This window comes from Indicator indicator, chromosome 16 (assembly GCF_027791375.1).
Source record: "Indicator indicator isolate 239-I01 chromosome 16, UM_Iind_1.1, whole genome shotgun sequence".
NCBI lineage: Eukaryota > Metazoa > Chordata > Aves > Piciformes > Indicatoridae > Indicator > Indicator indicator.
In genome coordinates, this window is record NC_072025.1 from 14464398 (window position 1) to 14483085 (window position 18688).

Below are 18688 nucleotides of genomic sequence, written 5' to 3' on the forward strand. Positions count from 1 at the left end.
TTTGTCTGGCACATAAAGGGAGGTATCCCAGGAGGAAAGCATCTCCCATGTCTGCTCCATACAACATGGAACGTCCTGCTTGGAGAAGATCTTTAGATCCTTGAGGTCTTTCCAGTGAGGGTGGTGAGACACTGGAACAGGTTGCTCAGGGAGGTTGTGGATGTCCCCTCCCTGGAAGGGGTTCAAGGCCAGGTTTGGATGAGGCCCTGAGCAACCTTGGGCTGGTGGGAGGTGTGGCATGGGGGGTTGGACCTGGATGACCTTTCAAGTCCCTTCCAACCCCAACCATTCTATGAATTATTGAGTTCAAGCATAACCTAACACCTCCATGTACACAACTCCTGGCCCTAAGCTCCTCATCCAAACATCTTTTAAACACTTCCAGGGATGGTGACTCCACCACCTCTCTGGGCAGCCTGGGCTAGTGCCCAATGACTCTTTTGGTGAAGAAATGTTTCCTACTATCTAACCTCCCCTGGTGCAGCTTGAGGCCATCTCCAGCCAGGCACGGAGGCTGGGTGATGATGATGTCCCTTTGGAATCATAGGATGATGGAGATCATTGAGTCCAACCCTCCTGATCCACAGCAGCTTGCCCAGGGTCACAGTGGCCAGGAGGGTTTGGAAGCTCTCCAGAGAAGGAGACTCCACAACCTCTCTGGGCAACCTGCTGCAGGGCTCCAGCACCCTCACACCAAAGAAGCTTCTCATTCTCTTCAGATGGAACCTCCTGGGTGCCAGTTTGTGCCTGGTGCTTCTTGTCCTGTCACTGAGCACCACTGAGAAGAGTCTGGCCCCATCCTCTTGCCCCCCCACCCTTCATCTCTTGCTGAGCACTGAGCAGATCCCCTCTGGGGCTGCTCTTCTCCAGGCTCACCAGCCCCAGGGCTCTTCAACCTTTGTGCTCCAGGCTCATGTTTTGGGTTCTGCAGGGAACTCAGTCCAGTTTGGGGTCCTGCCAGCACATGAGCAGCCCCAGTGCAGTGTCCTGAGCAGCTCTGAGCTTGGCCTTCAGCTTGGGCACGTTGGGGAGATGTTGGGAGAGTTCCTGATCCTGGAAGACGTTTCCCAGTCCTCCCAAGGACCCCAAACCTGCTTAGGCTTGAGGCCCCCACCTTGTCCCTGCCACCAGCTGAGGTGTGGGGCTGGCTGGGGGTGCAGGTGGCCAAAGAGGTCCTGCAGCCTCTTCTCCCCCCCCAGGATGTCTATTTATTTTTAAACTCCCCCCCCCCACACCTTTTTTTCGGGGCAGGGATCAAAGCTCAGGGTGGGAGGTGGGTTTGGCAGTGGAGAAGATGCCATCACTGGAGTCCCAGATGGATTTTATCCCCTTCCATGGAGTCTCCTGAGCTCTGTGCAGGAGGGCTGAGCACCAACCACCCTTTGGATTGCTGCAGCTGGGAAGGATGCTGGAGATGTCTACAGGGAGCCAGCACTGGAGCCTGGGAACTCTTCCAGCAGTGCTGCCTGCAGCAGGGATGTGTGATGGGATCATCAACTTGTCATCTCCTTGTCCTGGGAATGAGCTGACTGGGACCTGGGGCTCTTCTCAGCAGTGTCTGGATCAAGTTCTGCAGCCAGGAGGTTGGATCTTCACTCCCCCCCTGGATCTGTGGGCAGCTGGGCAGGAGGAGGGGGGAGTCAGGCTTCAAATCCAGAGTCACCTGGGGAGGAGACTTTCCCAAATGGATTCTGCTCATCAGTTCCTGCCTGCCCAAGAGGAGACAACCACCTGGAGATGCTGTCATGGTTGGAATGTTGTGTCTTGGTGTTGGTTTCCAAGCCCTGCACTGGAGTTGGGGGTGCTGCAGGGGTGGGGGCTCAGACCCTGTGGGACCAGCCCCTGGGGTGGATGTATTTGCTGGCAGCTTTGAAGAAAGGAGGAAGCCAACAGTTTCCTGCTCTGGTGGGGACCTTTCCTGTCTTCTCCAGCTGGATGCTGCTGCTTGTGGTGGAGCTGTGTTGTCTTCTGGGACCCATGCTAAGGCTGTGACCCCCTCCATTAACATCACCAGGCTGGAGTGTTGCTTGCCTGGACCACATCCTTCTTCTGAAGGCTGCTGCTGTGGGTTGTCACCTTGGGCAGGAGCATTTTGCTGGAGGTGTTGCTGCCCACCAATGGAGGTTGGAGATTATTGAGGGTCAAATGTTGGATCTTGGCATTTCCCAGCCTTGTGGAGATGGGCACTGCTGGAAAGCTTGCAGGAGAGGAGTGCACCACGCTGGAAAACCATCAGGGGATGTTCTCCAGGGAGCTGTTGTGATGGTCAGCCTTTCTTCTTGCTTAACTGGCTGGAAATCTGGTGAGATTGGGCCTGTGAGGAGCCTCTTGGATTTTCAGGCTTCATTCCTGCTGCTTTGGTGTTGGAGGGATTGATTATTTGATGCATGGTGAGGAAGAGGAGGCCAAGCTCAGCGTTCCTGAGGGATGCATCCACATGGTGCTGGCACCACCTGGCAGAGCCCTTTGCATCTTGGGAGCATCCTATGGGTCTTGAGACCACTTCATGGACCTCCCTGGGGCTGAGAAGTGCCCTCCTGGAGCTCTTAGCCAGCTTTCCTTTCCCTGCTGCCTTACAGGAACATGAGAGCTGGGGACACCTCCTCAACTGGAGGTCCTGAGGAGGTTTCCTTCACTCTACCTTGTGGATGGAGCAACCCAGCAGAAGCCAAGGAGCTCTTTCTTATGAGGACAGGATGATTTCTGGGCTTGCTCTCCTAGCACTGCAGAGGCTTTAATTGTCTTCTCCAGGTGGCCTCTGCCAGTGCTGCCCAGCAGAGCCTGCAGCTCCAGATGATGGAGCCTTGGATCTGCAGCTCCTGCCTCCTAGCCCTGACCTTGGTGGGGGTGGAATTTCCCTCTTCCCTGGAGGCCAAAGATGGGTTTGGGTCACCAACCCAAGAGGCTGCTGGGTCCTGCTGTGCCCATCAGCATGTGGCACCAAGTCACCCCCTTCCTGCCACCCCCTAAAAATAGGTCCTGGAAGTTGGGGGGGGGGACTTGGGCTTCACCTGAAGTGACCTGAGTGTGAGGGTGTCCCCCAAAAGCTGCCTCCTGGCTCCTGCAGCTGGGATCTGGGGGTGTTTGTAGGGTGCTGGGGGGGGGGGTGCAGAGTGCACCAAAGGGTGTGTAGGGTGCCAGGGGTGTTTGCAGGGTGGCAGAGGGGTGCAGGATGCACCAAAGGGAGCGTGAAGGGTGCAAGGGACGTGTAGGGTGCTCCAAGGGTTGTTTGCAAGGTGCCCTCAGCCTTGCTGGAGCTCTGGGTCCGCCTGCAGAGCGTTGCAGCAGAGCTGATGGCTGCAGCCTGGGGGCATGTGGAGGTCTGATGGCACACGGTGGGCACTGGTGGGCACTGGACTTGCTGGGAGGTGGGAAGCAGGCTCTTCAGTGCTCCTTGGTGGGGCTGAGCTGTGCCCTGTGTGGAGGTGAGGGCAGGACCCCGCTGGTTGGCACCTGCTTCTCCAGTGTGTTTTGGGAGCTGTGGGGCAGCAGCTGGTGCTTGCCTGGGATGTCCCCAGCACAGCCCACCCTCTATTGGGGTGAGGTGGGGGTCACCTCAAGTGCTGTGCTTTGGGGATATCCAGGTGCTTCTCCTCACAGAGCTGGTGGAGATGTGCTGGGTAGGTCCTTGGAAGTGTTGGATCCCTCCTGCTGGGAGGTGGTACTGGTGCTCTGGTGGCCTGGCAGCAGCTCTGCCTGGGACTCAGCCCCTCTGAACCTTGTAGGAAAGGATCCCTGGTGGCTTCTGGGGTGCCCCATGCAGGGATGTGGGGTGGTGGTGGTGTCCCATCAGCATGCCATGGGATCCTGGCTGGTGGTCATCTTTCTGGTGACCACCTCGGCCATGCTGGTGGCATCAGGGTGGAGGAAGACCTGATCCAAGCTGAGCTGGAGCTCAGATGTCCCCTTCCAGCATGAATCCCTGCTGGAGTAGGCCAGTTGGCCAAGTGCAGCTAATTGGATGCTGCTGGAGGTGGCCATGGGTGCAGGCAGGAGGATTGGGAAGGTGAGCACCAATCTTTGAGACCCTCCTGGCTGCATTGTTGGTGTCCTTGGCATGAAGGAGCCTCAGGAGGGGTGGTCTGGGGCTCTTGGAAGTGCCACCTCTAAGGACAGACCCAAAGGAACTGGGAATTCAGCTTGTTTTCCAGTTTGTGTCTGAAATGGGAACACAGGGAGGTGTTTGGGGTTGCCTTACTCCACCCCCAAACTGTAGTTCAGCTTTTCCCAGCTCAACTCAAGCTGGCAGTGTACTGGGAGGGCTGCAGCTCCCAGTTCCCTGAAGCCATGGAGAGGTGGAGACCAGCCATGGGTCCCTGCAGCCACCCATGTGGCATGGTGGTGATGCCCAGCACCCATGGTTCCTCCCTTGGAGATGTTCAAGGCCAGGTTGGATGAGGCTTTGAGCAACCTGGTCTAGTGGAAGGTGTCCCTGCCCGTGGCAGGGGGGTTGGAGCTGGATGATCTTTCAAGGTTCTTGCAACCCCAAACCATTCTGTGAATCTCTGAACGTGCTGTTGGAGGGGACCATGAGCAGCAGGGTGACAGGATGGGACCAAGGTGATGGGTTGGGTGGTTTTCTTCTCATCAAGCTCCTCAAAGCTGGTCCTGAGCAAAGAAGTCGAGTTTTTTCCTAACTGAGAAGGTCCTGGATGCTTGAGTGTCCTCTCTGTGGTGGTCTTTAGCACCTGGTGCTCCAGCCAGAGCCACTTGCAGTGTCCTGGGTGGGTTTTCTTCTGGTTTGGGTTTGTTTTTTTGTTTTTTTTTACTTAATATCTCCTCAAAAGCCAAGTCTGCAGTGATGATGTTGAATTGCTTTGAGTGAAGGACAACCTCCAAGTCTGCAGTGATGATGCTGACCTGTTTTGAGTGTCCTTCTGGGCTGGTGTGGGGTGTGTGTGCCATGCCTGCACTCCTGCTGCCAGGCCAATGGTGGGCATCATCCCTGGGGCACCCTCCTGTTATAGGTGGCTGTGGTGGGGAGCATCTGATAGGTGCCTGGAGCACTTTCCATCCCTCCTGCTGATGGGGCTTCTGCTAATGGGGCTTCTCCTTCCAGGCAGCAGGGCAGGGCATCTCCTTGCTGGTGGTGACACCAGCCATGTGGCACCTTCCTGCCACTGCTCTTGATGACTTGCTGTGTGCTCCTTCTTGGCTTATTGGTCCTTTTATTGCAGCAGCAGCAGCTCCAGGCCCAGCACCTCTCCCATGCTGCTCATGGGCCCCCAGTCCAGCTGCCACCACATCCCTCTGGTCTCCAGCCACCAGGCATCCCACCAGTCACTGGCAGCAGCTCAGGGCTGCTGGCTCTTGGAGCCCTGGGGAGCCAGGCACACCTTGCTGTCAAGGATGAGAAGAACCATCATGACCTGGACCACAGAGGTGAGAGGGAGAGAGAGAAAGAGAGAGAGAGGTTGGGTTGGTGTTGTCTCCAGGGTCTTCTCATTGCTGCAACCCCTGGTGTGGAACCCCTGATGCTTCTCTGCTGCCTCCCACCACCCCATCCCTTGGTAGAATGCTTGGGTTGGTGTTTTTAGGCATGCAGCTTTCCCTAAATGATGCTCAGGCTCCTAAATCCATCCTTGGTGGCCAAGGCAGATGAGGTCACTTCTTGCAAGATACTCACAGGATCATTGAATCATTTTGGTTGAAGGAGACCTCTAAGATCCTTGAGTCCAACCATTGACTTCCCCGGTGAGAGCTTCCAAAGCTCTCCCTGCTTTGCTTGTTCACTGAGGAACTTGGGAGAAGCTCAAGAGGGTGGGGGGAGGAATCTCTGGGAGGTGGCAGGAGGGGACTTGCCTTCAGACTGCTCCTCCCTGTGCTCATTGAGGGCAGGGAGTGAAAATTGCCCCAAGAATTCTTGGAGACTGGGCAGGTTGACCTTGGTTGAATTGTTTGTGTGCCCCTCGAGCTCTCACCTGGGTTTGAGTCCTCATAGGCTTTGCTGGAGGCCCCTTTCAGCCATATCTTCATGGCAAAGCAAGCTTCCTTCTCTAAAGGAAGCTGGATCATCCAGGTATGAGCCAAGCTTGACAGGATCCCCTGGGGGATTTGGGGAATCACTTTGGTTGGAAGAGACCTTTAAGGTCATGGAGTCCAACCGTTAACCCCACACTGCCAGGTCACCACATCTCCATGGCTTTGAAACCCCTCCAAGGATGGAGACTCCACCACTTGCCTTGGGCAGTGTGGGCCAAGCCTTGACAACCCTCAAGGGGAAAGAAATTGTTCCTCATGTCCAACCTAAACCTCCCCTGGGGCACGAGTTGGTTGCACACCAGCAGCGTTGGTTGATATTCATGAGCCCATGAAGACACAAGGTCTTTCCCCTCAACACACCCACTTCCAGGGCAGTTTTCCAACAGCTCCATGAAGCTCTTGGGCTCTTCAGGTAGTTTTTGGGGTGTTTTGCTTCCCTGTGAAAACCAGTGAGGGGGGAAAAAAAAAAAATCTTGGTGGCAATTATCCAACTACCTTAATTTTGTTGGAAGCTCCTGGGCAAAAGGAGGTTGCTTTGGGGCAATGTAATGGTTAAGCCACATCCTGCTGCTGTGGCCTTGGAAATGAGCAGTTGGGACCTTCTCATGGGTTTGTGACTTTGGGTACAAGAGCCTCAGGTTGAGGCCATTCAGGGCAGTTCCATTTTTTTCCCTCTGTTTCACCTGATCATGCTGACACAGAGAGCTGGGCAGGAGATGGAGGAATGAAGGTGGGAGTTGTGCAGCAAAGCCAAAGAGGTGTTGGGTTAAGGCAGGAGCCCACGTGAGGAGGAGGAAGAGGAGGAGCTTCTAGGTTTTATTTTTCTGCTTTAAGCCTCATTCTAACTTTGTTTTGTTTTTTGTTTTTTGTTTTTTTTCTGCCTTCTCTTTATTTTGGCTGCGACCTCCCCTCTGCCGCTGGCTGCTGCTCCCAGAGCGAGATTCCAGTGCAGTAAGTCCCATTCACCTCCTCCTTTTGTCCTGGGGGCTTTCATGGGTTTGGGTCATCTCTTGCCTCTTTTAAAACCAAGACTCCTGGGTGTCAGCCCCAGGGATGCCTCTTGCCACAGGGCTTGTTTAATGACAGAATTGTTTGGGTTGGAAAAGACCTTCTCAAGGTCAGGTCCCAACCGCTCTCTGACTCTGCCAAGGCTGGGGCTAAACCACCTCCCTCAGCTCCACATCTCTGTGGCTTTGAAAACCCCTCCAGGGATGGAGATTCAACCACCTCCATGGGGGGGAGCCTGTTCCAGGCTTTGAGAACCTTTCCAGTGGAGAAAAAGTAATAAAAATACAGAAATCAAGGAGGGGGGAGGAGAAAACCCCAACAAACTAACCCTCCCCCTTGACTGGGGTGAGGAGATGGGGTTCAAACCTGTGTTTGATAGTGACTGAGCCCCAGGAATGAGCAGAGATCAAGTCCACCCAGCTCCTAACCTCATTGGTGATTAGCAAAGCTGTTCCATTCCTGATCACTCTTCTGTTCTCTTGGGTCAGTTAATCTGGGGGGGGGGATGGGTTTGGGGAGGAGTAGGGGGAGGGCTTCTTACGCTGCATTAAGTAGGAGCTGGAAGGTTAAGCAATTAACCAACCAGCTAAATAATTGTGGTGGAGGGCAACCATCATCTCCAGTGTGGCTGCTTGGTATCTGTGGTCCTGCCAGGATGGTCTGGGTCTTGTGTTTGGATGGAGAGGGCTGTGGATAATATTCTGGGGGGAGAAGAAAGGGTTAGGAGATCCAGTCTGGCTGCTTTACATCTGTGGTGCTACCAGGATGGTCTGGGTCTTGTTTTTTGGCTGGCTGAACATGGATGGAGAGGGCTGTGGATAATATTCTGGGGGGAGAAGAATGGGTTAGGAGATGCAATGTGGCTGCTTTACATCTGTGGTCCTACCAGGATGGTCTGGGTCTTGTTTTTTGGCTGGCTGAACATGGATGGAGAGGGCTGTGGATAATATTCTGGGGGGAGAAGAAGGGGTTAGGAGATGCAGTGTGGCTGCTTTACATCTGTGGTCCTACCAGGATGGTCTGGGTCTTGTTTTTTGGCTGGCTGAGCATGGATGGATGGAGAAGGCTATTTTGGGGGGGGAAAAGAAGGTGGCAGAAGCTTCATGGGGGGGCTCAGCTCACACAATGCTGCTGTCTGAGGACAAACTGGCAGGACAAAGCTTGGCTGATCCGTGGGGATGGCAGGAAATTGCTGCAGAGCTGAGCCCACAAATGGCCCTTTTGAGAGCTGGTGGGGGGGGGAGGATGGGGAAGAAAAATGCTATTTAATGAGGGAAGGGGGGGTGGTGTGTAGAGAGAGGAGAATTGGCCATCATTAACCTGCCTCTTCAGCAAAGAGAAAGGGCGGGGGGTGGGGGGGAGGTTGTTGGAGATGGGAACGTTCCTGATGGATGAACTAAAGCCCAGGGGTGTTCCCTGGGGAGGTTTTAATGCTGTAGGATAATCAGGGTTAGTCATTCTTTTTTTTTTTTTTTTTTTCTTTTCCAAGCCTTTTTTTTTTTTTTTTTTTTTTCCTCTCTCTTTTGCTTGGGTAATAAAAAACAAAACAAAAAAAAACCAAAACAAAACACACACACACAACAAAATCATGTTGAGTTGCTTGGCTGTGGGCCAGCAGCGGGGCGGGGACGGATCGATGCCTCTAAATGCTTGACATGATTCTTGGGTAGCTGCGAGGGGTTTTCAGCTTCACTGGCTGAGAAGAAAGACCCTGGTGTTATCCAAAGCTGCTTATTTGGGGAGAGAGGAGAAACATGAACTGCTTTAGTTCTCCCTTTCAGCCAGGGAGAAGAAGAAAAGCCGGGGGGGGGGGAGAGAGAGGGAGCTTAGGGGAAGGGTTCGGGCTTAGCTTTGAGGGGTAGGGGGGGTCTGGCTGTGTGGGGTGGGAGTTGAGAGAATGCCAGCTTGGTGGGGGTTGGAAAAGGACCTCTGGAGGTTAGTCAGTCCCAACCTTCCCTGCTAAAGCAGGGCATCCACAGCAGCTTGCCCAGGATCACAATGGCCAGGGGGGTTTGGAAGGTCTCCAGAGAAGGAGACTCCACAACCTCTCTGGGCAGCCTGCTCCAGGGCTCCAGCACCCTCACACCAAAGAAGTTTCTCCTCTTCAGGTGGAATCTCCTGGGTGCCAGTTTGTGCCTGGTGCCTCTTATCCTGTCACTGAGCACCACTGAGAAGAGTCTGGCTCCATCCTGTTTCCCTCCACCCTTCATCTCTTGCTGAGCATTGAGCAGATCCCCTCTGGGGCTGCTCTTCTCCAGGCTCAACAGCCCCAGGGCTCTCAGCCTTTCCTCCTCACAGAGATGCTCCAGGGCCCTCAGCATCTTTGTAGCCTCCACTGGACTCTCTTGAACTGAGCCCAGAACTGGATCCAGTCCTCCAGCTGTGGCCTCATTAGGGGAGAGTAGAGGGGGAGGAGAACCTCCTCTTCTTCATCTACACCAGGAGACCATTGGCCTTCTTGGCCACAAGGGCAGATTGCTTGGTCATGGTGGCTTTGTTGTCCATCAGCCCTCCCAGAATGCTTCCCAGCAGCTCACTCCTCACCTCTTCTGGTGCCAGGGGTTGTTTTTCCCCAGGTGCAGGACCCTGCACTTGGCCTTGCTGAACTTTATGAGGTTCCTTGCTGAACTTCAGGAGGTTCCTTGTTGAACTTCAGGAGGGTGATGAAGATGGGGCTAGTTTACAGGATCACAGCTTTTCCTCTCTCTGCTTCACCAATTCCCACTGTGGCAGATCCCAGAAGCTCCTGGGAGCTGCTGTCATCAAACACAACTTCTTCCCAGGGTTTGCCTTTTCAACCAACACCCTGCCCCTCGCTTTTTTTCCTTCTGTGGATGAGGTAGCCATAAGTAGCTTTGCTGGGATGGAGAAGACCCAACAGCATCACTGTATCTCCAAGCAATGCTCAGTTCAGTGGTGGCCTTCCTTCAGCCCAGCCTGGATCCTGTCACAACATGGAACCGCAGAATGGTTTGGGTTGGAAGACACTTTTAGAGGTCATCTGCTTCCAAGCCCCTACCACAGCCAGGGACATCTCCTACTAGAGCAGGTTGCTCAGGCCCCCCCCATCCTTTCTGGCTTTGAACACCATGGAGTCTCACTCCACCATTGGCGTCTTGCCGTCTGGGAAAGGGCTGGATTTGGAGCTTGGTGCTGGCTGAAGGGTGGGGGTGTGACATCTTCTGAGCTGATGTTCCTGAAGGTCCTGTTCCCAACTTGCAAGTGTCTTCTGTTGTTGCAGAACAACTCGGTTTCACCCTCGGAGAGCCTGAGGGCCAGCGAGAAGCACCGGAGCTCCACGGACTACAGCATTGACTCCAAGAAGAGGAAAGCAGAGGAGAAGGACAGCATGAGCCGATATGTGAGGGTCACTGTGTTTGGAGTTGTCCAGCCTGCAGGAGAGAAGGCTCTGGGAAGGCCTTCTGGTGGCCTTTCAGTGCTTAAAGCCAGATCAGAAAGCTGGGGACAGGGTTTTGAGCAGCGACTACCTCTGACAGGACAAGGGGTGATGGTTTGAACTAGAAGAGGGAGATTCAGACTGGAGAGAAGGGAGAAACGTTTGACACTGAGGGTGGTGAGAGCCTGGCCCAGGCTGCCCAGAGAGGTGGGAGATGTCCCAAGCCTGGACCCATTGTGTGGGGCTCTGGGCAACCTGCTCTAGTTGCAGCTGTCCCTGCTGACTGCAGGGGGTTGGACAAGATGACCTTCAGTGGTCCCTTCCCACCCAAACCATTCCATGATTCTAATGATTTCCAAAGGTGCTTTGGGTGGCTTGTGTCCTGCTAGGGCTGGGGTTCAGGGGACTCTTTCTCACCCCAGGGTTTGGCAGCTTTCTGATGTGACTCACTTTGTGTTTCAGGACAGTGATGGTGACAAGAGCGACGACCTGGTGGTCGATGTCTCCAACGAGGTGAGCCATGGTTGCGGGGGTGGGATTTGGAAGTTCTGGTCCTCCCCTCACAGCCTGGTGAGGTTTTGAGGGTTGGGGCTGATGCCTTAGAGACTCCCAACCCAACTTCACCCTGAAAGGGAACGCTGGTGAGAACCCTCCCTCCTTCCGGTGGTGCCAACGCTTTCTCCTGTCCCACAGGACCCTGCCACCCCCCGGGTCAGCCCAGCCCACTCCCCACCAGAGAATGGCATAGACAAAGCCCGTGGGCTGAAGAAGGGGGACGCACCCAACAGCCCAGCCTCGGTGGCCTCCTCCAGCAGCACTCCCTCATCCAAGACTAAGGACCTGGGACACGTACGTCCTTCTTGTTCCTTGTGGGGGTGGGGTTGGGGTCTCACCAGCTGTGGCTGTTGGCTGGGTCTGGGAGGTTGCTGAGCAGACAGCAGTGGTAGAACCTCATCCTTTCTGGTGTCCATCCCTTCTCCATGCAGAACGACAAGTCCTCAACCCCCGGGCTCAAGTCCAACACTCCGACGCCGAGGAACGATGCTCCCACCCCTGGGACCAGCAGCACCCCGGGGCTGCGGCCGATGCCCGGCAAGCCAACGGGCATGGACCCTCTGGGTGGGTAACTGTCCCCTGCTGCCACCTCTCTGCTGCTGCACCCAGCGTGGCTTCAGCCTGTGGCCACCTTTGGGGGCACAGCAGCTTTGGGAGAAGCCTCCAGGTTTATTGGGGGCTTAATCCAGAGTGGGACTGGCGTGTTGGTAGCTCAGGTGGTCCCTGTGCCAGAGATGGGGTGAGGGTGGAGGGTCAGCCATTTCATCTGGCTTGGATCAGCAGCAGTGGGGCCAGCAGGACCAGGGCAGTGGTTGTCCCCTTTGGCTAGGGGTGGGGGTGAAGCCTCACCTCAAATCCTGGGGTCAGTTTTGGTCCCCTCACTATAAAAAGGACACTGGGGAGCTGGGGCAGAGCCAGAGAAGGGTGGTGAAGATGGTGAAAGGTCTGGAGAAGGGTCTGGTGAGGAGCAGCTGAGGGAACTGGGGCTGTTCAGCCTGGAGAAGAGGAAGCTGAGGAGAGACCTTCTGGCTCTCTATAACCCCTTGAGAGGAGGTTGGAGCCAGGTGGGGCTTGGTCTCTTTTCCCAAGGAGCAAGCGACAGGACAAGAGGAAATGGCCTCAAGTTGCCTCAGGAGACTTTAGGTTGGACACGAGGAACAATTTTTTCATAGAAAGGGTTGTGAAGGCCTGGCCCAGGCTGCCCAGGGCAGTGTTGGAGTCCCCATCCCTGGAGGATTTCAAAGGCTGTGTAGCTGAAGTGCAGAGGTTTAGTGCTGGGCTAGCAGTTGGACTCAAAAACCACCTGAAAGGTCTTCTCCACGCGAAACGATTCTCTGCTCTTCTCTGGGAGGGCTGGTGGGCTCCATCCCCCTGACCGTCTCCCCAACCCTCCTACAGCCTCAGCCCTACGGACACCCATCTCCCTCACTGGTTCCTACGCAGCTCCCTTCGCCATGATGGGCCACCATGAGATGAATGGGTCCCTCACCAGCCCTGGTGCCTACGCTGGGCTCCACAACATCCCCCCACAGATGAGCGCCGCTGCCGCCGCCGCTGCCGCCTATGGCCGGTCGCCAATGGTGAGCTTTGGAGCTGTACGTAGCACTTTTAGCTCCTTCTTGGCGTTCCCGGTGGGGTGGAGGGCAGGGGGAGGGCCTGGGGTGGTGGTGGTAGGGGCCTGGGGGCAGGGTTGGGGGTGGTCTCCTTGGTGCCAGCTGTGAAATCGAGGCACCTCACCAGTTGCGTTTGGAGCTGGCCGCCACTGAAAGGTGCTGAGAATCACAGAATCAGCCAGGTTGGAAGAGACCTCCGAGATGATTAAAGTCCAACCAATCACCCCCACATGGTGATGGCCATGTGCTACCCTTTTTCATGCTCCAAGCTCCCCCCTCTTTTCCCTTTGCCCCAGGAGCTTGGGGACACCACAGGGAAGGGGACCGTGGTCCTACCTATCCCTGCGTCCACAAAGCCTTTACCTAATCGCTCCCCTCATACTCCTTTTGTTTTGGCCACGGAATAAATAATGAGGAGTTTTGGAGCAGGGAAAGAGAAGTTCTTGACTATGAGGCTGGTGGAATGCTGGCCCAGGTTGCCCAGAGAGGTGGGAGAATGGCCCCATCCCTGGAATGATTCAAGGTCAGGTTGTCTGGGGCTCTGAGTAACCTGCTCTGGCTGCAGATGCCCCTGCTGACTGCACAGGGGGTGGGCTGGATGACCTTTAAAGGTCTCTTCCCACCCAAACCAGTCTGTGATTCTATGAAGAGGGTGTCATGAGGCTTGCAGATGGGGAAGACGTTTGCTTGCGTGTCCAGCACACGTCCGACCTCACCCACACCCACGTGTCTCTCGGCAGGTTGGTTTCGACCCACATCCACCCATGAGAGCCCCTGGCTTGCCCTCCAGCCTGGCCTCCATCCCTGGAGGCAAACCGTAAGCTCCTCTTGGTCTCTTTTTGGCATGCTGGGTGGTGGTGACGAACTTGGGGCTTCACCGGGTTGGGTCCCACCAAGCTCTTGAAGAGCAGCGACAGCCTCCTGACCTGGCAGTGGGGCACCCAGCCTCCTCTCCTGCTGGAGGAGCCCCAGAGCTCTGTGTGCGTGGCTGACCAGGCTGTTTGCCTCCTTGGCAGGGCCTACTCCTTCCACGTGAGCGCGGACGGGCAGATGCAGCCGGTGCCCTTCCCCCACGACGCCCTGGCCGGCCCCGGCATCCCGCGGCACGCCCGGCAGATCAACACGCTGAGCCACGGGGAGGTGGTGTGTGCTGTCACCATCAGCAACCCCACCAGGCACGTCTACACCGGGGGCAAGGGCTGCGTGAAGATCTGGGACATCAGCCAGCCGGGCAGCAAGAGCCCCATCTCCCAGCTGGACTGTCTGGTAAGGGGGCTGTGAAGGATGCTGGAGCAGCGCTCGTGGGCGTGCGATTCGTGGCGGGTTCTTGGTGGTCCCCAAGCATCTGTCCCTCCTATCATCCCCCACCTCATGAAGTTTGACAAGCGTTGTTGTAGGGCCTGGCCCTGGAGAGGAATGATGCCCTCCAACAGTACAGGGGAGAAGGTGATCTGCTGCTGGGAAGGAGCTCTAAGGGGAAGGACCTGGGAGTGCTGGTGGACAGTAAGGGCACCGCAAGCCAGTGATGTGTCCTCAGGGTGAAGAAGGCCAATGGTGTCCTAAGTACATGAAGAAGAGTGTGGCCAGCAGGTCAAGGGAGGTTCTCCTTCCCCACTGCTTTGCCCCGCTGAGGCCCCACCTGGAGTCCTGGGTCCAGTTCTGAGTTCCCCAGTTCGAGAGACAGGGAATGACTGGAGAGAGTCCAGTGGAGGCTACAAAGATGCTGAGGGGCCTGGAGCATCTCTGAGGAGGAAAGGCTGAGAGCCCTGGGGCTGTTGAGCCTGGAGAAGAGCAGACCCAGAGGGGATCTGCTCAATGCTCAGCAAGAGGATGGGGCAGACTCTTGTCAGTGGTGCCCAGTGACAGGACAAGGGGCAATGAGCACAAATTGGAACCCAGGAGGTTCCATGTGAACAGGAGGAGAAAGTTCTTTGGTGTGAGGGTGCTGGAGGCCTGGAGCAGGCTGCCCAGAGAGGTTGTGGAGAGCTTCTCTGGAGAACTTCCAAACCCCCCTGGCCATTGTGATGCTGGGCAAGCTGCTGTGAGTGCCCTGCTTTAGCAGGGCCGTTGGACTGGATGATCTCCAGAGGTCCCTTCCAGCTCCATCGCACTGTGAATCGCTCTTTGCCCCTCCCAGTGACACCTCTTTCCCCTCCAGAACAGGGACAACTACATCCGCTCCTGCAAGCTCCTCCCTGATGGGCGCACGCTGATCGTGGGAGGAGAAGCCAGCACCCTCACCATCTGGGACCTGGCTTCCCCCACCCCTCGCATCAAAGCCGAGCTGACCTCCTCTGCCCCTGCTTGCTACGCCCTGGCCATCAGCCCCGACGCCAAAGTCTGCTTCTCCTGCTGCAGCGACGGCAACATCGCCGTCTGGGACCTGCACAACCAGACCCTCGTCAGGTGAGCAACCTCCAGCCGTGGCAGGAGGGTTGGGAGCTCCAAGTCTTTGTCTTCTCCGTTATCTGGGGTCCTTCTGACCATGTTTTTGGTTGTTTGGGACCTTGAGGGTGGTGACAAGAGCCCTATCTTGTGATGCTTTGGTTGTAACTGAGTGTGGCCAGGCTGGTGAATCTCAGCAAAAGGTTGCTCCAGGGGTGGATTTCCCATGGCGTGGGCAAGCTCCAGAGATGTTTCTGGAGCTCCAGCTCTTTTGAAGTGTGTTTCCCCTTGAAGATTTGCCTTGGTTTGGGTTGCTTGCAGGCAATTCCAAGGCCACACAGACGGTGCCAGCTGCATAGACATCTCCCACGACGGTACGAAGTTGTGGACGGGGGGTCTGGACAACACGGTGCGTTCCTGGGACCTGCGGGAAGGCAGACAGCTCCAGCAGCATGATTTCACCTCCCAGGTAAGCAAGAGGTGACCTTGGAGGAGGGCAACGTTCTGGTCTTGCACCTCCTGGTCTTGTAGTTCCTCATGGAGACCCCCATGCAGGGCTTTATCCCTCCAACTCAGCAGCTTCTGCGTGGCTGTGGAGGGCACCTCCACAGCGGCACCTCCATGGGAGCTGGGATTGATCCTGCACATCCTCCCAGAGCCCTTGTTTAGAGGAGCAAACCTGGGGCCTGTGTCTCTCAGCAAGTGCAGAAGTCTCTGTGGGGCTGGAGCTCTCCTGGTGTTCCTGTGACTTCTCTGAACACGCGGATGTACCTGCAATGATTCTAGGGATTGAGCATCTCCCACCTCTCTGTGCAACGTGGTTCAGGGTCTCACCACCCTCAGTGTCAAACATTTCTCCCTTCTCTCCAGTCTGAATCTCCCTCTTCTAGTTCAAACCATCACCCCTGGTCCTGTCACAACAGGCCCTGCTCAAAGGATTGTCCCCATGGAGCTGAGCATCTAGAAGCTGGGCTACTGTATTTTCCAGCCCACAAGTACCTGTGGCTTAGAACTTACTCAGTCTCACTGCTTTCTGCACTGATCTTCCTATTCTGGAGGAGGTGCTAGAAAGGTACTTTCTGTCCAGAGACAGAACTGTCCCTGGAAGTGGCTGCATTTCATGTGGGCTGCCCTGGGCAGAGCAGGACTGCTGAGGAGAAGCTGGTGAAGGGTCCAGAGCATGAATCTTGTGAGGAGCAGCTGAAGGACCTGGGGTTGTTCAGCCTGGAGAGAAGGAGGCTGAGGGGAGACCTTCTGGCTCTCTACAACTCTCTGAAAGGAGTTTGGAGCCAGATGGGGGTTAGTCTCTTTCCCCAAGGAACAAGTTGTAAGACAAGGAAATGGCCTCAAGCTGCCCCAGGGGAGGTTTAGGTTAGACATGAGGAACAATTTCTTCATGGAAAGGGTTGTGAAGGCCTGACCCAGGGCAGTGGTGGAATCCCTGTGCCTGGAGGGGCTTCAAAGCCATGGAGATGTGGTGCTGAGGGGAGTGGTTTAGTGGTGACCTGGCAGTGCTGGGGTAATGGCTGGACTTAATGTTCTTAAAGGTCTCTTCCAACCCCAGTCAACAAGAGGTCATCCCCAGTTTGGCTCATGCCCATATCATTGGTATCTATCTCTGATGGAGAACAGTTTGTGGACACAGGGGTGGTGGTTCTCCAGGCACAGCCTGGTCAGGGGGCTGCAGGCACAGCTGGTGGGGACAAACCCCATCTCTGACCACGTCTGTGTCCCCACCATAGATCTTCTCCTTGGGCTACTGCCCGACGGGCGAGTGGCTGGCGGTGGGCATGGAGAGCAGCAACGTGGAAGTTCTGCACCACACCAAACCTGACAAGTACCAACTGCACCTCCATGAGAGCTGTGTCCTCTCCCTCAAGTTTGCCTACTGCGGTATGTGCCTCTGACCCTAAGTTCTGCTCCTGTAGTCACCACCAAAGACCGTGGCAGGAAGGGACAATGCATGGGGTGTGGTGGTGGTGGTGGGTTCAGATTGGAGGCTTCCAGCAGGACCTATCCCATGATGGTGGAGGATTATCCCCCTAAAACCATCCCATTGTGGGTTGCAAATTGCCCTCTGGCATTGCAGGAGGGGAACCAATGCTGCATGTCCCGCCAAGAGAGGACTTGAGGTGGGCATCTATGGAACATCTCCAGATTTCCCATTTTCTCCAAAATCTCCAGTTTCTGAGGGTGTCAACAGGCAGAAGCCTCTAGAGAACAGGGGAAGGCTGGTCATGGGGTCTGAGTGGTGGCTTCAGTGCTATTGGCCATGGGTTGGAGATCCAGCAGCAGCACTTTTGTTGCTTATTGACATCATCTTCCCTGGCCACAGGAAAATGGTTTGTGAGTACTGGAAAAGACAACCTGCTCAATGCCTGGAGGACGCCCTACGGAGCCAGCATCTTCCAGGTAGGACACTTCTTCCTGGGCAGGGAGCATCAGGGTGGGTGGGCAGCATCTAGACCCTCCTGTTGGCATCATCCTAGGGTGGAAGGATAACGCATGTGGGGGGAAAAAAAAATCCATCCTTTTTGGGTGGTGGGATTGGTCCCAAGTATGTAGTGATGCTCCCAGTGACACTTGGCTGTGGATGTGTTGTTGAGGAAACCAACCTAGAATCGTGGAGTAGAATTAGAGGGTCACCCTGGAGGTGTTCGAGGCCAGGTTGGATGAGTCTAGTGGAAGGTATCCCTGCCCATGATAGAGAGGTTGGAGCAAGATGATCTTTAAGGTCCCTTCCAACCCAACCCATTCTAGGAATCTCTGATTTTTTTTTTTTTTCTTCTTTTTTTTTGGTTGGAAGAGGCTTCTAAGGTCATTGAGTCCAACCATCAACCCAACACCACCATGGCCATTAAACCATTGACCCCAAGTGCCATGCCCACAGGTTTCTTGAACACCTCCAGGGACAGTGAATCCAACACCTCCCTGGGCAGCCTGTTCCAATGCCCGAACCACTCTTGCAGTCAAACAAAAACCAAAAACCCTGTTCCTCACATCCAACCTAAACCTGATGGGCATCAAGTGGATGGGGCCAACCTCTTTTGGGTGCTGCATAGTCATAACACAAGGAACAACAGATAGAGACCTGAACACAGCAGGTTTCACCTCAGCCTGAGGAGAAACTTCTTGGCAATGGGGGTGAGGAGGAGCATTGGAGTGGGCTGCGGGGGGAGGTCTCCTCCTCGGGAGACTTTCAGTGCCCCACCTGGGTGCGGTCCTGTGCGGACTACCCTATGTGGCAGAGGAGGGGGAAGGGGGTGAGGGTGGACTCGATCTCTGGAGGGAGTCCCTTCCGACCTCTAACGTTCTGTGATTCTGTTTCCATCCCTGCAGTCCAAGGAATCGTCGTCCGTCTTGAGCTGCGACATTTCCGCGGACGACAAATACATCGTCACGGGCTCTGGCGACAAGAAGGCCACAGTCTACGAGGTCATCTACTAATGGTGGATGCTTGTTTTGGGTTGGATTTTTGGGATTTTTTTGGTTTTTGTTTTTTTGGGGGGGGGTTTTGGGGGGTTTTTTTTTGGTTTTTTTTTCCAAGCCAGGAGCTTGTACAGCCCAACGCCAACCCGATGGGGGCAGAACTCGGAGTGGCCACCGACGGCCAGAAACCTTTGGGGTGATTTTCCTTCCCCTCCTCCCCTCCTACCAACTGCTCCCCCCAAGGATTTTACCCATGGACCGGCAACGCTCTGGAGAGCTCAACCTCCACCAACCCCACCACGGATCAAGGAGGAGGTCT

At 55.5% G+C, this 18688-nt stretch overlaps 1 protein-coding gene across 15 annotated transcripts in view; it reads left to right on the plus strand.

Moving 5' to 3' along the window:
- TLE3 (TLE family member 3, transcriptional corepressor) overlaps nucleotides 1–18387 on the plus strand; it is a 39051-nt gene extending 20664 nt beyond the window's left edge. For 4 of the 15 annotated variants that reach the window (XM_054387863.1, XM_054387866.1, XM_054387873.1 and 1 more), the window contains 14 exons: nucleotides 5178–5382; nucleotides 6917–6933; nucleotides 10232–10351; nucleotides 10850–10900; nucleotides 11081–11236; nucleotides 11374–11506; nucleotides 12341–12522; nucleotides 13296–13372; nucleotides 13572–13821; nucleotides 14714–14961; nucleotides 15262–15409; nucleotides 16683–16833; nucleotides 17276–17352; nucleotides 18280–18387. In XM_054387863.1, coding sequence (XP_054243838.1) covers nucleotides 5178–5382; nucleotides 6917–6933; nucleotides 10232–10351; nucleotides 10850–10900; nucleotides 11081–11236; nucleotides 11374–11506; nucleotides 12341–12522; nucleotides 13296–13372; nucleotides 13572–13821; nucleotides 14714–14961; nucleotides 15262–15409; nucleotides 16683–16833; nucleotides 17276–17352; nucleotides 18280–18387 — 1923 coding nt within the window. Of the gene's footprint in view, nucleotides 1–5177; nucleotides 5383–6916; nucleotides 6934–10231; nucleotides 10352–10849; nucleotides 10901–11080; nucleotides 11237–11373; nucleotides 11507–12293; nucleotides 12303–12340; nucleotides 12538–13295; nucleotides 13373–13571; nucleotides 13822–14713; nucleotides 14962–15261; nucleotides 15410–16682; nucleotides 16834–17275; nucleotides 17353–18279 lie in introns of all 15 variants that reach the window. The other 11 variants (XM_054387867.1, XM_054387874.1, XM_054387872.1 and 8 more) reach the window with 7 other exon arrangements.
- Nucleotides 18388–18688: the final 301 nt, after the last annotated feature.